The sequence below is a fragment of the Myotis nattereri genome (genome assembly GCF_964212035.1).
Source record: "Myotis nattereri genome assembly, chromosome: 12".
Lineage (NCBI taxonomy): Eukaryota > Metazoa > Chordata > Mammalia > Chiroptera > Vespertilionidae > Myotis > Myotis nattereri.
Genome location: NC_138087.1, coordinates 80627346 through 80643951, shown reverse-complemented (window position 1 = coordinate 80643951; position 16606 = coordinate 80627346). Strand labels below are relative to the sequence as shown.

General features: G+C 60.5%; 1 protein-coding gene across 1 annotated transcript in view; it reads left to right on the top strand.

Annotated features, from left to right (window-relative positions):
* Positions 1–1339: 1339 nt before the first annotated feature.
* The window catches only part of LOC308527790 (uncharacterized protein), a gene marked incomplete at both ends in the record, with an annotated part of 35199 nt that continues 19932 nt past the window's right edge, over positions 1340–16606 (top strand). The window contains 20 exon segments of the mRNA XM_081103185.1: positions 1340–1405; positions 2205–2364; positions 2458–2580; positions 2752–2949; positions 3945–4075; positions 4442–4549; positions 4664–4781; positions 5320–5506; positions 5682–5885; positions 7174–7371; positions 7621–7876; positions 7878–7915; positions 8883–8988; positions 13331–13390; positions 13633–13803; positions 13934–14093; positions 14187–14309; positions 14495–14692; positions 16095–16225; positions 16386–16493. Of these exon segments, the coding sequence (XP_080959311.1) occupies positions 1340–1405; positions 2205–2364; positions 2458–2580; positions 2752–2949; positions 3945–4075; positions 4442–4549; positions 4664–4781; positions 5320–5506; positions 5682–5885; positions 7174–7371; positions 7621–7876; positions 7878–7915; positions 8883–8988; positions 13331–13390; positions 13633–13803; positions 13934–14093; positions 14187–14309; positions 14495–14692; positions 16095–16225; positions 16386–16493 (2844 nt within the window).

Here is a 16606-nt window from a genome sequence, read left to right as displayed (position 1 = left end):
CCACAAAGACAGGAGCCCGGGGTTTGTCCATGGAGCTTCCTCTGGTTCCTGAGTGAGACACCCTCCCCGAGCCACACGCTGCCTTTCTGCTCTCACACACTCTGCCCAGACCTCTTTCCCTGTCTCTTCATGTCTCCATTATCTCTGTCTGTCTCTCTCTCTCCCTCTCTCTGTCTCTCTGTCTCTCCTTCTGTTGTCCCACCCTCTATCTCTCTCTGATGACCAGGTCATAGTGCATTTCTGAAGCTAGGTCCTTCCTCTTCCTCAGGGAAGCCATCAGGCTGGGCGGGACCCCCCTTCCTCCACACCTGTGCCCACCTGAGCCTCCAGTCCTCCCTCCAGGGCTGCTGGTACTGAGTGTGAGGGGTGCCCTCCCTGAGGGCAGGATCGCCCTGTGCTGCTCTGGGTCCCCACACCCAGCTCAGATTGCACACCCGTGGGCCCTCGGGTACAGGCTCAGCCACGTGGCTGCCCAGGAGCACATAGCTCGCTCTGTCCGGAGGCGACATGCCCAGTCCCCTGTGAACTCCCTTTGCTGGGCTCCGGAGCTCCAGGAGGGGGCCAGGCCAGGCCTGGAGGGAAGCAGGCCCCCTTCTCTGAGGGTGAGCCCAGGCCAGGGGTGGGCAAACTTTTTGACTCGAGGGCCACAATGGGTTCTTAAACTGGACAGGAGGGCCAGAACAAAATCATGGATGGAGTGTTTGTGTGAACTAATATAAATTCAAAGTAAACATCATTACATAAAAGGGTTCGGTGTTTTTTTTCAATAGTTTTATTCATTTCAAACGGGCCGGATCGGCACGCGGGCCGTAGTTTGCCCACGGCTGGCCCAGGCCCTTGTCAATGAGCCACAATTGTACCCACCAAGGTCCCAACCCTCAGCCCCTGGCCTGGGCCACCTGAGTATTTCCAGTTACCAGCCCAGGTGCACTGAGGGCACCAGGCACCCGGGAACAGCAGATCACGGGCAACTCGGACCATCCCTGCACCTGTGCACACGTGTGTGTGTATGTGTGTGTGTGTGTGTGTGTGCGTGCGCGAGCACACACCTCTGTGACCTTGGCCTTGCCTGACCTGCCAGGAAAGGGCAGCTATGCGTGTGTGTGTGTGTCTGAGAGTGTGTGTGTGCCCACACCTGCATGACCTTGGCCCTGAGCCTGGCTGGAATGCAGCTATCCTGGCCCCAGGTATCCTGCCTGGAGGGAGGTGCAGAGGGAGGGGAGGGAAGGGAACCATCCACAGGCAGCTGCCAGCCCCAACTCCCGGATGTCTCCCGGATGTCTCCAGCCCCATAAATACCCCTCACACAGGCAGGGCCCCCGAGACAGGCACACGCACCATGGGGCGCCTTGCGTTGCCTGTCTTAGGCCTCGCCTGCTGCTTGGCAGTAGTGAGCGCCGCAAAGGTAAGCGAGAGCCCAGCGGGCGAGGAGGGGCCCCTGTCTGCTCCCCAAACCCAGGCTGGGAACTGGTTCAGACACCTCGGAGGGTAGGTGTGCGGGTGAAGGGGGGCAGGCAGGTGAGGCGCTGGCAGGAAGAGTCTCCGAGAGCCCACACCCAGCAGGCACTTTCCTGGCCCTTCCTCTGCTCCTGCATCCGTGCTCACACGACGGTCCAGACGCAGCTCAAATACAGGTCGCCCGCGAACTTCAATGTCAGAAACCACGAATACGTTCTGGTACAGGCGCTCTCCAGGGCACACAGGGTGCACTGATGCCAAACACAAACAACACCCCAGGGTCACTGGCATCCTCAGAGCTGATCTGCGGAGTCCGCCTTGGCCACCAGGGCCCTCAGGGTGTTCCTCTGTCCGGGGATGGCCATGGCCCCGCACAGAAGGGAGCTGGGCCCTGAGCAGGCCAGCAGGTTGCCCATCACAGCCCCCAGCGCCGGAACAGGAGTCTGGACCTCGATCTATTTAACCTGCAGCCTGGTCACCGGTCCCCAGTCCCCGAGAGGGCAACACCTACCAGTTTGCCGTTGGCCGGGGTCCCTCCAGGGTCACTCAGGAGTCTCTCGGCAGCTACAGGGTCTCCTTCCTCAGGGCCCTGCTACGGGGTGTGGAGCGGGGCTTCCACAGGAACCCACAGCTACAGGCGGGTGAGACTAGGGGCCCCACCAGGAAGCGGTCCTAAACTCCTAGAGCCAGCAGGGGTGGCCCCACCCCACCCAGCCTGCACCCGCTGAGCCGGGCCCTCTCCCCAGCTGGGCGTGGTGCACACGGAAGGGGGCTTCGTGGAGGGCGTCAACAAGAAGCTGGGGCTCTTCGGCATCGGCGGACCCTCTGTGGACGTCTTCAAGGGCATCCCCTTCGCCGCCCCACCCAAGGCCCTGGAGAACCCCCAGCCGCACCCCGGCTGGCAAGGTGGGAGTCGGTGGGTGAGTGCCGGGCTGGCGCAGTGCCTGGGGTGGCTGGTGGGGCCACCATCCTCACGTCAGCCCCTCTGCCCTCCCACAGGGACCCTGAAGGCCAAGGACTTCAAGCAGCAATGCCTGCAAATCACTCTCACCCAGTTAAATACCAAGGGCTCCGAGGACTGCCTCTTCCTCAACATCTGGGTCCCCCAGGGCCAGAAGGAAGGTGCATCCCCCCACCCCGTGCCCTCCAGGTCCCCGAACCTGCAGAAAGAGGCCAAGCCCTGCCCAGCTCCTTGGCTGTGTGTGGGCTCCAGAGCTGAAATTCCCTGAAACAAGCACGCAGAGGGGATAGGGAGGGGCAGCTGGGGTCACGGGGCCTGCTCTCCTGTCTCAGTTTCCCAGAACCTGCCTGTCATGATCTGGATCTACGGAGGAGGCTTCCTCATGGGGTCAGCCAAAGAAAAAAGCTTCTTCAATAACTATGAGTACGACGGGGAGGAAATCGCCATGCGGGGCAATGTCATTGTGGTCACCTTCAACTACCGCCTCGGGGCGCTGGGCTTCCTCAGCACTGGGGATGCCAACCTGCCAGGTGTGCTGGGCGCCTTGGCCAGGGTGAGGGAGCAGTTGGGGGTCCCTTCAGCACTGCTTTCTCCCAACAACTCCCAGAGAGACCCAGAATTCTACTGGCAGAGCAGGAAGCTGGGGATGGACAGTAAGACACAGGAGCCCATCGGCAGCTATAGTGAGAGAAGAGGCTGCCAGCCAGCCTGGCAGGGACCCAGAGACACTAGGGAGCAGGCACAGGGACCCGGAGACATCAGGGATCAGGGACAGGGACCCAGGGAGACCAGAGATCAGGCACAGGGATCAAAGGAGACCAGGGAGCAGGAACAGGGACTCAGGGAGACCAGGGAGCAGGAACAGGGACCCAGAGACACCAGGGAGCAGGGACAGGGACCCAGAGACACTAGGGAGCAGGAACAGGGACCCAGAGACACTAGGGAGGAGGAACAGGGACCCAGAGACACTAGGGAGCAGGAACAGGGACCCAGAGACACCAGGGAGCAGGGACAGGGACCCAGAGACACTAGGGAGCAAAAACAGGGAGCCAAGGAGACCAGGGAGCAGGCACAGGGACCCAGGGAGACCAGGGAGCAGGAACGGGGACCCAGAGACACTAGGGAGGAGGAACAGGGACCCAGAGACACTAGGGAGCATGAACAGGGACCCAGAGACATCAGGGATCAGGGACAGGGACCCAGAGACACCAGGGAGCAGGAACAGGGACCCAGGGAGACCAGGGTGCGGGAAAAGGGACCCAGTGAGAGACAGAAGATGAGACACTGAGGTGGTGTCTAGGGGGACACAGGGCCATGGGACAGACAAGAGGGACGTTGTCAGGGAGAGCGATGAGCAGCCTGGCCCTCCTGCTCCTGGTCCCCTACCTGAGCCTCACACCCTCTCCAGCACCTCATTCAACCAGGTTCCTGGGGACCTGCCCTGCACCATCCTGTGGCTTGACAGGGGCCTCCACATGGAGGACACTCTCCTACCACCCCAGTCCCTGATGGGCTCCTTCCCCAGGTAACTACGGCCTTTGGGACCAGCACATGGCCATCGCATGGGTGAAGAGGAACATTGCGGCCTTCGGGGGGGACCCCGACAACATCACCATCTTTGGAGAATCAGCCGGAGGTGCCAGCGTCTCTCTGCAGGTCTGGGGACCCTGGGAGGACAGGTCCTCCTCCCAGGATGTTGCGGGGGGGAGGACCTGGAGGGTAGGTTATGGGAGGTGGGGGAGTTGACGGGGCCTCGGGGAGCAGATGGGAACTGGGGAAGCTGATGGAGACAGGAGGAGCTGATTGGGGCTGGGGGAGCTAATGGTGGCTAGGGGAGCTGATGGAAACTGGGGGAGATGACAGGGCGTGGAGAGATGATGGGGGCTGAGGGAGCTGTTGGGGGCTGAGGGAGCTGGTGGGGGCTGTGGGGAACAGCATGAAGCTGCCAGTCTGGTGGTCCCTGTGGCGCCCGGGTGAGCTGGAGAGGCGAGGCCTTGGTGACAGGACCTCTGTGTGTCGCAGACCCTCTCTCCCTATAGCAAGGGCCTCATCCGGCGAGCCATCAGCCAGAGCGGCGTGGCGCTGGCCCCCTGGGCCATCCAGAAGAACCCTCTCTCCTGGGCCAAGGGGGTAAATGGGAGCTGCGGTGGGGGAGCGGGGAGTGTTACCTCCTGTCCATGCCTTGTCCCAATCCCCATGGCCCCCCGCACTGGCTTCACCTACCTGTCTCCTCCCAACCCCCAGATCGCCAAAGAGGTGGGCTGCCCCCTGGATGATACCGCCAGGATGGCCAAGTGTCTGAAGGCCACTGGCCCCCGGGCCCTGACACTGGCCTATAAGATGCCCTTGTTGGGCCAGAGGTGTGAGTGGGGACTCCATATGGGGGGACGGCCATGCTCCCAAAGATGTGAGGAAGTTCCGGGTCTGCGGCCTGGCCTGTCACCCGCTCACTGGCGTCCCTGGGAGCCCGGTGCTGCCGGGGTCCTTGTTGCCTCGTGGCCTCGAATGGCTGTGCCAAGGGCGCCATCCCTCCCTCTGAGCCTCCCTGGGTCCTGACCCCCTTGGGAAGCTGGTGCACATTTTCCCCCAACAACGGACAGAAACAGTCATTTGCACCCAATTTCAGGGGCCTCAGGCCCAGTGGCTGTCAGCGGGAAGGTTTTGCCCCAGGGAGCCCGTGGCATCTGCACACAGTCTGGGCCGCCACACTGGGGGTGCTGACCTCTAGCGGACGGGGCCAGGGAAGCTGCTCCACACCCGAAGGGCAGCCCAGGCCTTAGAATTATCCGGCCCCATGTCAGGGGACAGGCTGAGGACCCTGGTCTGGACAGGACTGCCCCCGGGTCTAGGGCCTGGCAGGGGGGCTCTGAAAGGTGTGAGGACCGCTGCTCTCCACACAGACCCCTTCCAGAACTATTTCGGCCTCCTGCCTGTCGTGGACGGAGACTTCATCCCCAACGACCCCATCAACCTTTTTGCCAACGCGGCCGACATCGACTACATCGCTGGCACCAACGACAGGGATGGCTACATGTTTGCCAGCGTTGACGTGCTGGCCATCAACGTGGACTTGCTGACTGTCACGGGGTAAGTAGGACGCAGAGCCCAGGGCAGTGCCTGGGGACCTTTTTGGGAGGCATCAGCTAAAAGAGGAGGCCAGCAGGTGGAGGGGGCCATATGCAGCCCCAGGCAGGGGGACGGGGGGGGGGGTTGCCTCCCACTGGCCAGGGAAAAGGGTCCAGTACCGGCTTGGTCCCTGCAGGGAGGACTTCTTCAAGCTGGTCAGCCAGGTCACCATCGTGAAGGGGCCCAGAGGTGCCAATGCCACCTTTGACTTCTACACGGCGTCCTGGGCCGAGGACTCCTCCCAGGAGGCCTGGAAGAAGACGGTGGTGGACTTTGAGACCGATGTCTACTTCCTGATGCCCACGAAGATGGCCGTGGCCCAGCATAGAGCAAACACCAAGTGAGGGCCTGGGCAGGGGAACCCATCTGGGTCACACACCAACCCAGCAAGGCCTCCCCGGGGGATGACTCAGGGAGTCAGGGAGGCCCAGGACAGCCGTGATGGGGTCCCAGCGGTGCCTGCTCCATCTGCCTTGCCCAGGCCTGACGAGACTGAGAAGGCCCCTCCTCACCTCCCAGCTCAGGGGCCTTTACAAAACCCTCCTCGTGTTACAGGGAAGCCCCCGGGTGGCCTGGGGCTGCCTGTCCCTGTGTCCAATCACAAAGGCCGGGTTGAACATATGAGGCGTTTATTGAGAAGGCCAGCCCACCAAGAAGACGGGGTGCTTACAAGCATTCAAATCCTGTCGTCCAGCAGGTACAGGGGACAGGACTAAAAAGGGGACGGGCTGGGGTGCTATGTGCAGCCCTGGGGGTCCCCAGACCTCAGCTATTGTAGTCATCACATGATGAGATGATGGGGATGAGATGATGGGGATGAGACGATGGGGATGAGACGAGGGGGATGAGATTATGTTTTGACTTCTGGTGGGTCAGTGTGTCCCTGCTTATCGGTTCTGCTTGCTGGATTCACAGCTGAGTCACCTCCTTCATTGCTTTGCACAGGCGTTCAAAGGAAACTTAAGAAAACCTTAACCCCCTCTTCACATAAGTATGTGTGTTCTAAGATTGAAAATAATAGGGTTACCTTTCAGATTAATTCAGGTGCTCTATCTATCAGGTTATCAGTCCCCCATTCCCTCAGCCCACAGGCCTCCCTGCAGTGTCTGCAGCCTCCCCGCAGCCCCCAGGCCGAGGGGGACAGAACACGGGATGATGGTCTCTGTTGGGGGTTTGGAGTTTGCCAACATTCATAACAACTTTGGCCTGCGGCCACCTGGTAAACCTCCAGTGCAAATAAAAAGCACATTAGGGATGCCGACACGGAAGGGAGAGAAAGCGAGGCCTAGGAAGTGTAGGATGAAAGCTTGTAGCAACTACATGAACTTGTGTTGTTCATTGGGTGGGTCAGGTATGTGCCCGACGAAGAACATAAACTCATCTGCAGAGAACAGGAAGGAAGACGCCTCCATAGGCTTTGGGGAGGGAAGTGTGGACACACTTGAAATCCCAGAACCACAAACCCCACGGCCTTCCCTTCCCCGGTGCAGGGATCCAGGTTCCTCTTGAGTCTGGGGATTTCCCGGTTCCTCCCCGCTCTCCTCAGGGCCTCACTCCAGGGCCCAGCTCTGGGCTGGGCAGCCCAGCTGAGTTCCCTGCCAACGTGGGCCGTGTCCCTCCCTCCTCAGGAGTGCCCGGACCTACACCTACCTGTACTCCCACCCGGCTCGCAATCCGTTGTACCCGAGTTGGGTGTGCGCCAACCACGGTGATAACCTTCAGTATGTGTTTGGGAAGCCCTTCGCCACCCCCCTGGGCTACCGGGCCCAAGACAGGACTGTCTCCAGGACCATGATCGCCTACTGGACCAACTTTGCCAGAACTGGGTAAGGCGGGTGAGGCTGGGCCAGGCCTCCTGCCACTGGGCCCACATGCCTGTCCCCTCATGTACACTTAACCTCTCTGAGCCCCAGTACCTCTTGTGTGAGGATAGAGCTCCTGGTTGAGCCCAGATCATATACATGCCAAGGCTATGCCCAGGAGACAGTGAGGTGCCCTGGTGGTTCGGGTCAGCATGGAGGTCTCCAGCCTCTTGTGAGCCCTCAGACCCCACATGGCCTTTTCCTCATCTGCAGGGACCCCAACCAGGGCCACATGGCTGTGCCCACCCAATGGGAGCCCTACACCCAGGAAAACGACAACTACCTGGAAATTAACAACAAGATGGATGGCCAGTCCATGAAGCAGCACCTGAGGAGCAGCTACCTGCAGTACTGGACCCAGACCTACCAGGCACTGCCCACCGTGACCGGGGACAGGGCCGCATGCGTGCCCCCCTCAGACGACTCTTTGACCGTCCCTATGCCCCCCTCGGACAACTCTGAGGCTGCCCCCTGAGCCCCCCACTGGTGACTCTGAGGGCGCTCAGATGTCCGCAGCCATCGGCTTCTAATGTCCTGGCCCCAGAGGCCACAGGTGAGACCCAGGGAGCCCACCTCCCTCCCCAGCTCTTCCTGAATAAAGCCGCTTCTCTCTCTGGCAACCCTCTTTGCCCTCATGACCTCAGCTTCCCCCACAGTCTCTGCCTGTGTTTGGCTCAGGAAGTGGGGTGCCCCCCTCAATTCAGAGGAGACAAGAGGGTCAGAGAAGGGTCAGCCCTGAGAGGGGCCCCGGGCTCCGTGGGCAGTTGCCTCCGGACCAGTTGACCCAGCCTCGGCCAAGACTTCAGGGTGCGGGGAGCGGGCTCTGTTTAACGGGACTGGCCTGGGAGAGAAACGGAATTGCCTCCAGCTGGGTCCCAGGAGAGATAGTACCCTGGGCTCAGAGCAGAGAGTACAAGGGCTGGGCCTTGGGTGCCCACCGGCAGGGCCAGGGGTGCTGCTCACTAGAGTCTGAAGCGGAGCAGAAGGCAGAGGTCAGACGCAGGGCCATGGCCACCTCAGGAAGGTCTGGGACGGGGCACCGCCTGCACCGAGGGCTCCCCCATCCTGACCTCACCTGGCCCGGGCGGTGGGCACTGTGGACATCCCGTTGTAGACAGTCACTGTGAGACAGGCTCACCTTTCAAGCGAGACCTGACTGCGCTCTGGAGAGCGGGTGTCCGCCCATTGCACAGGCTCACCTGGGGGAGGGACACAGTCCACTTAATCGGCCGTCCTCCGGGTCCTCATTGGCTGCGTGCAATGGGCTCAGCTGTTTCCTGACACGTCTATTCGGTCCTCCCATTGGGCCATTTAAAAAAATTGGGCTGAGGCCTTTTCTAGTTGCTCCCCCTCCCCCTGTCTAGCTGAGGCGGGTGCCTGGAGGGTCTCCACCATGATGCCGGCCCACGCCCTCAGGGCCTTGGTCTCCCATCCTCATCGCTCCCCCTCCCTTCTCTGTGCCTGGGGAGGTTCAGGCACCGCTTCCATCAGAAGCTGGCCATGCTGGCCCATGTCCTACAGCGCCAGGGCTCCAAGAGGGCTCACGTGCCCCAGGCCCTCACAGCGAGGACTCAGGCCCAGGTTTGAGACACCAAAGCTCACCAGGTCAGCTCAGAGCAGGCGTGAGGGCTCAGAGGAGAGAAGGCTCCTGCTGGGGGTGTGTGCATGGCAGGGGCAGCTCAGGGCACCAGCCGGCTACCCTGATGGACACCGTCCAGTGTTTCCCTGGCCAGGCGGTGGGAACAGCGGGCAGTGTGGGTGGTGTTCCTCCCGCCCGCCCTGCCCCATCCTTTCACCTCCCCCACGAGAGGATCCAAGCGCCCACCTCCCCATGGCAGAACCACAGCACAGCCCTGGACAGCGAGGGCAGCCAGCCAGGGGCTGCGGGCTCTCAGGGCTCCAGCCCGTCTACCCTTCAGTACCAGGGAGTCTACACTGGTCACAGCCCGAGAGGAGGACCTCAGACCTCACAGCCCTGGGTTCCTCTGGGCCAGCGGGGAGGGGGCAGTAATCAGCACGTCTATCCTGCAAACCCGCACTCACCTGGGACTCCTCAGACCACGTGCGTGCGGGCAGGCGAGGGGGGCGGCCCGGCGCCTGGTCCTGGGTGAAATGAAGCCTGTGAAGAGCGGCAGCTCCTGGTTCCCGGGGCCCAGCTGTGGCCTTAAATGAGCTGCATCACACATCCTTCCAGGGACACAGCGCCACCAGACAGGCCTTTCCAAGACGGGTTCCCGGAGGGTTCTGTTGTATCATAAATCAGCGAGTGAGATACAGGACCCCTTAATGAGCCAATTAATTAGGAGTCATTTATTGCGCTCGGCCCAGAGGGAGGTGTCTCTTCCTAATCTCTGAGCCACACTTACAGGAAGTTTCCCGTATGTATTCTTTTCGAGCCTCTTTGTTTGCAGATATTACGAAGAACTCTGTGTGAGTTACTGTTGGAGACACTTGTAACCTTGAATACAGAATGAGTTAGTACCTGGCATGCGAATAGGGGAATTATTATCAGTATTAGTCTATGTTAGTCTATTACATGGGATGGCTAGCTTGCAAGGTCAGACAGTTACATTTCTCTTTTTCTATTATTTGAACTGAAAACCAAGTAATAAGAGACGGTCTTAAAGTGACAGAATTTACAGTGACGGAGTTTACAGGACTAGGGGCTACCTAACAATAGCAGAGAGCTTCAAACAGCAGTTTTGTTATACAACATGGAGGTTATAATTCTTCAGACCCAATCCCGTAAAGGAAGGCCCGGCCCTGGAGAACAGAATGCGAAGTCCCCGACAGAGGCCCCTGGCCAGTGCTCCCCGCCTCGCCTCCCCAGTGGCAGCTGTGATCTGTCTACACTCCCCCAATTAGTGCAGGCGGGTTCTGTTCTGAACTTGAAATCTATGAATTGCTCATGGTGGGCAGCAGAAACCACAGGCCCAGCCAAACTCCTCCCTCTCCCTCCAAAGGAAGGCAGCCCCATCCTGGCTCAGGAGGTGGTCCTTGCAAGTGTCTTTAAAAATCGGGGTAAAATATAAATCACAAAAAATACTATAGTTTAAGGATTTATGAGTTCAATTCAGTGATATTCACTGCAGTCACACTATTGTGCAACCATCACCACCATCTAGTCCCAAATCATTGCATCACTCCAAACAGAAAGTGTGTCCACTGATGAGTATCTCCCCTCTCCCAGCTGCTGCTATTCAACTTCCTGTCTCAGTCACTGCCTAGTCTAAACATTTTTCTTTATTATTGATTTTCTTTTCAGACAGGGAGGAGAGAGAATAACATGGATCTGATAGATACACAGATCGGCAGCCTCCTGCAAGCCCCCTACTGGGGAGTGAGGCCCCCATGTGCAGTATTGGCAATGCGAAGGGTGACCTGTTGGTGCAAGGGAAGATGGGAAGGCGCTCAACCAATTGAACCACACTGGCCGGGCTATTTGAAATCGTGTTGTTGAGAGTATTGCAGATGTCTGCCATTTGCCCTCTCGGCCCCTCTCCACTCAGCTCCCACCCCAGCCCTGTCTCTCCCCTGTCTATTGTCTAGGAATATATGCCTAATAGTTCTCGATTAATCTCTTGCTGCCCTCCCTCCACCATCACTCCGAGATCTGTCCTTCTGTTCCATGCTTCCATGTCGATGGTTCTGTTTTATTCGTCACAGTTTATTTGGTTCATTAGATTCCACATGAGTGAGATCATGTGATACTTGTCTTTCTCCCACTGGCTTATTAAGCTCAGCATAATACTCTCTAGGTCAGTCCAAGCTGTCTCCAAGGGTAAGAGTCCCTTCGTTTTCACTGCTATTTAGTATTCCAAGGTGTGAATGTACCACAGCCTTTTATCATCCACTCGTCTATTGATTGGCACTTGGGCTGTTACCAGATCTTGGCTATTGACAATAACGCTGCTAGGAACATGGGGGTGCACACATCCTTTCTGATTGGTGCTTCAGGATTCTTAGGATATTCCCAGAAGTGGGATCACTGGGTCAAACAGCAGTTCCATTTTTAATTTTCTGAGGCAGCTCCATACTGTTCTCCACAGTGGCTGCACCAGTGGGCATGCCACCAGCAGTGCATGAGGGTTCCCTCTTCCCCACACCCGGCCAGCACTTGTCGTTTGTGGACTTGCTGACGGTGGCCATCCAGGCCGGTGTCAGCTGATTAACACTGTGGTTGTAATTTGCATCTCTCTGTGACGAGTGGCCTCCACGGCCATCTGTACATACTCAGAATTACTTCCTAGAGAACAGGTTCTCAGAATTGGACTTGCTGGCCAAAGGCCTCTTAACAAACATACCCTCAAACCCTTTGCTCCCCGGTCCTCACCCACAGGCCCAGCCTGCCCGGCTCCTGCTTCCCACTGTGGGGCAACCTCCCCACCAGCATCACAGGAGACCTGGGTTTGGGATCCGCAGGCAGCCAGCGTGGCCGGTGTCAGTGAATCCATGTGGTGCTGGGGACAGCACGTCAACTGGGCTGTGGCCTGTGTACAAGCACAGCTCCTGGTAGCGAAGGGCTGAGGGGCCCGGGCAAGGGGCCGCTGTCCTGGGAGGGCTCTGCTGTTCCCGGGCCCTGAGTGCCCCCCAACCCTGGAGAAGGCAGTGCTGCCAGCTCCACAAAGGCAGGAGCCCGGGGTTTGTACATGGAGCTTCCTCTGGTTCCCGAGTGAGACACCCTCCCCGAGCGACACGCTGCCTTTCTGCTCTCACACACTCTGCTCAGACCTCTCTCCCTCTGTCTCTTCATGTCTCCATTATCTCTGTCTCTCCCTCTGTATGTGTTTCTGTCTGTCCCACTCTCTATCTCTCTCTAATGCCCCAGGTCGTGGTATTTCTGAAGCCAGGCCCTTCCTCTTCCTCAGGGAAGCCCCAGGCTGGGTGGGAGCCCCCTTCCCTCCACACCTGTGCCCACCTGAGCCTCCAGTCCTCCCTCCAGGGCTGCTGGTGCTGAGTGTGAGGGGTGCCTTCCTTGAGGGCAGGATCTCCCTGTGCTGCTCTGGGTCCCCACACCCAGCGCAGACTGCACACCCATGGGCCCTCGGACCCAGGCTCAGCCACGTAGCTGCCCAGGAGCACCTAGCCCTCTCTGTCTGGAGGAGACATGCCCAGTCCCCTGTGAACACCCTTTGCTGGGCTCCGGAGCTCGAAGTGGGGGCCTGGCAGGGCCTGGAGGGAAGCAGGCCCCCTTCTCTGAGGGTGAGACCAGGCCCTTGTCAATGAGCCACAATGAAGGGCACTGTGCACCCAACCGAGTCCCTGTAGCCCCTGTCCAGGGCCACCTGACCATTCCCAGTAACCGGCCAGGTGGGCTGAGGGCACCAGCCACCCGGATCCGCGGGTCCTGGCAAAGGTGGACCATCCCAGCCTGGGAACAGTAGCTATGAATGTGTGTGTGTGTGTCTAAGTGTGTGTGTGTGTGTGCCCACACCTGCATGACCTTGGCCCTGAGCCTGGCTAGGAAGGGCAGCTATCCTGGCCCCAGGTGTCCTGCCTGGAGGAATGGGCAGAGTGAGGGGAGGGGAAGGGAACCATCCACAGGCAGCTGCCAGCCCCGGCTCCCGGATGTCTCCCGGATGTTCCGCCCCATAAATACCCCTGCTCAGAGGCAGGGGCCCTGAGACAGGCACACGCACCATGGGGCGCCTGGAGCTGGCTGTCTTAGGCCTCGCCTGCTGCTTGGCAGTAGTGAGCACAGCAACGGTAAGCGAGAGCCCAGCGGGCAAGGAGGGGCCCCTGTCTGCTCCCCAAACCCGGCCTGGGAAGTGGGTCGGCACCTCAGTTGGGCGGTAAGGAGGGTAGAGGGGAGGGGAGCAGGCAGGTCAGGCGCTGGCAGGAGGAGCCCCCGAGAGCCCACATCCAGGAGGCACTTTCCTGGCCCTTCTTCTGCTCCTGCATCTGCGCTCACACTGTGGCACAGGCGCAGCTCAAATACAGCATGCCCGCGAACTTGAACGTCAGAAACCACGAATACGTTCTGGTACAGACGTGCTCTCCAGGGCACACAGGGTGCACTGACGCCAAACACAAACAACACCCCAGGGTCACTGGCGTCCTCAGTGCTGAGTTGCGGAGTCCGCCTTGGCCACCACGGCCCTCAGGGTGTTCCTCTGTCCGGGGATGGCCATGGCCCCGCACAGAAGGGAGCTGGGCCCTGAGCAGGCCAGCAGGTTGCCCATCACAGCCCCCAGCGCCGGAACACGAGTCTGGACCTCGGTCTAGTTCAACCCGGAGCCCGGCCCCCGGCCCCCTGAGGGCGACACCCACCTGCTTGCCAGTGGCCGGGGCCCCTCCAGGGTCACTCAGAAGCCCCGGGGCAGCGACGGGGTCTCCTTCCTCAGGGCCCTGCCACGGGGCGAGGAGCGGGGCTTCCTCAGGAACCCACAGCTACAGGCGGGCGTGACTAGGGAACCCCCACCTGGAAGCTGCCCTGGACCCCTAGAGCCAGCAGGGGTGGCCACCCTACCCAGCCTGCGCCCCACCCCACCCAGCCTGCGCCCCCTGAGCCTGGCCCTCTCCCCAGCTGGGTGTGGTGCCCACGGAAGGGGGCTTTGTGGAGGGCGTCAACAAGAAGCTGGGCCTCTTCGGCATCGGTGGCCGCTCTGTGGACATCTTCAAGGGCATCCCCTTCGCCGCCCCGCCCAAGGTCCTGGAGAACCCCCAGCCGCACCCCGGCTGGCCAGGTGGGAGTTGGTGGGTGGGTGCCGGGCTGGCCCAGTGCCTGGGGTGGCTTGTAGGGCCACCATCCTCACGCCAGCCCCTCTGCCCTCCCACAGGGACCCTGAAGGCCAAGGACTTCAAGCAGGAATGCCTGCAAACCCCTCTCATCCCGTTAAATACCAAGGGCTCTGAGGACTGCCTCTACCTCAACATCTGGGTCCCCCAGGGCCAGAAGGAAGGTACGTCCGCCCACCCCATGCCCTCCAGGTCCCTGAACCTGCATGAAGCGCCCAGGCAGCCAGAGGCCCAGCCCTGCCCAGGTCCTTCGCTTGTGGGGGCTCCAGAGCTGAAATTCCCTGAAACAAGCACCCAGAGGGGATAGGGAGGGGCAGCTGGGGTTACGGGGTCTGCTCTCCTGCCCCAGTTTCCCAGAACCTGCCTGTCATGATCTGGATCTACGGTGGAGGCTTCTTCTCCGGGTCCGCCCAAGAAAAAAGCTTCTTCAATAACTATCACCACGACGGGGAGGAGATCGCCACGCGGGGCAATGTCATTGTGGTCACCTTCAACTACCGTCTCGGGCCGCTGGGCTTCCTCAGCACTGGGGACGCCAACCTGCCAGGTGTGTCCAGAGCCTTGGGCCAGGGGTGAGGTAGCAGTTGGGGGACCCTTCAGCACCGCTTTCTCCCAACAATTCCTGACAGTCTCCCAGAAAGACCCAGAATTCTACTGGCAGAGCAGGAAACTGGGGGTGGACAGTGAGACACAGGAGCCCATCCGCACTGTAGCGAGAGAAGAGGCTGCCAGCCAGCCCGGCAGGGACCCAGGGAGACCAGTGAGAAGGCACTGGGACCCAGGATGACCAGGGAGTGGGGACAGGGACCCAGGATGACTAGGGAGTGGGGACAGGGACCCAGGATTACCAGTGAGCAGGGACAGGGACCCAGGACAACCAGGGAGTGGGGACAGGGACACAGGACGACCAGTGAGCAGGGACAGGGACCCAGGATGACCAGGGAGCGGGGACAGGGACCCAGGATGACCAGGGAGCGGGGACAGGGACCCAGGATGACCAGTGAGCAGGGACAGGGACCCAGGACGACCAGGGAGTGGGGACAGGGACCCAGGATGACCAGGGAGTGGGGACAGGGACCCAGGATGACTAGGGAGTGGGGACAGGGGCCCAGGATGACCAGTGAGCAGGGTCAGGGACCCAGGACAACCAGGGAGTGGGGACAGGGACCCAGGACGACCAGGGAGTGGGGACAGGGACCCAGGACAACACGGGAATGGGGACAGGGATCCAGGATGACCAGTGAGCAGGGTCAGGGACCCAGGACAACCAGGTAGTGGGGACAGGGACCCAGGACGACCAGGGAGTGGGGACAGGGACCCAGGACAACACGGGAATGGGGACAGGGATCCAGGATGACCAGGGAGCAGGGACAGGGACCCAGGATGACCAGGGAGTGGGGACAGGGACCCAGGATGACCAGGGAGTGGGGACAGGGACCCAGGATGACTAGGGAGTGGGGACAGGGACCCAGGATGACCAGTGAGCAGGGTCAGGGACCCAGGACAACCAGGGAGTGGGGAGAGGGACCCAGGACGACACGGGAATGGGGACAGGGATCCAGGATGACCAGGGAGCAGGGACAGGGACCCAGGATGACCAGGGAGTGGGGACAGGATTCCAAGAAGACCAGGAAGCACGTACAGGGTTCCAGGGAGACCAGGGAGTGTGGACAGGGACCCAGGGAGAGACAGAAGATCAGACAGTGAGGTGGTGACTCAGGGGACACAGAGCCATGGGACAGAGAAGAGGGACAGTGTCAGGGAGAGAGATGAGCAGCCTGGCCCTCATGCTCCTGGTCCCCCACGTGAGCCCAACACCCCCTCCAACACCCCATTCAACCAGCTTCCTGGGGACCCGCCCTGCGCCATCCTGGGGCTTGACCAGGGCCATTCACATGGAGAACACTCTCCCCCACCCCAGTCCCTGATGAGCTCCACAACCCGCCCAGGTAACTACGGCCTTTGGGACCAGCACATGGCCATCGCGTGGGTGAAGAGGAACATTGCAGCCTTCGGAGGGGACCCCGACAACATCACCATCTTTGGGGTATCAGCCGGAGGTGCCAGCGTCTCTCTGCAGGTCTGGGACCCCTGGAGGGCGGGCCTTCCTCCCAGAGTGTTGGGGGAGCTAATGGGGGCTGTGGGGAACAGCATGAAGCTGATAGTCTTGCAGTTTCTGGCTGAGCCTGGGTGTGGCAGGAGAGGCGAGGCCATGGTAACAGAACATCTGTGTGTCGCAGACCCTCTCTCCCTACAACAAGGGCCTCATCCGGCGAGCCATCAGTCAGAGCGGCTCGGCAGTGGCCTCCTGGGCCATCCAGAGGGACCCTCTCCAATGGGCCAAGCAGGTAAAGGGGAGCTGCGGTGTGGGATGGGGGAGGGTTACCTCCTGTCCATGCCCTGTCCCGGTGCCCATGGCCATCTGCCCCGCAGTGGCCTCACCTACCTGTCTCCCCCCAAC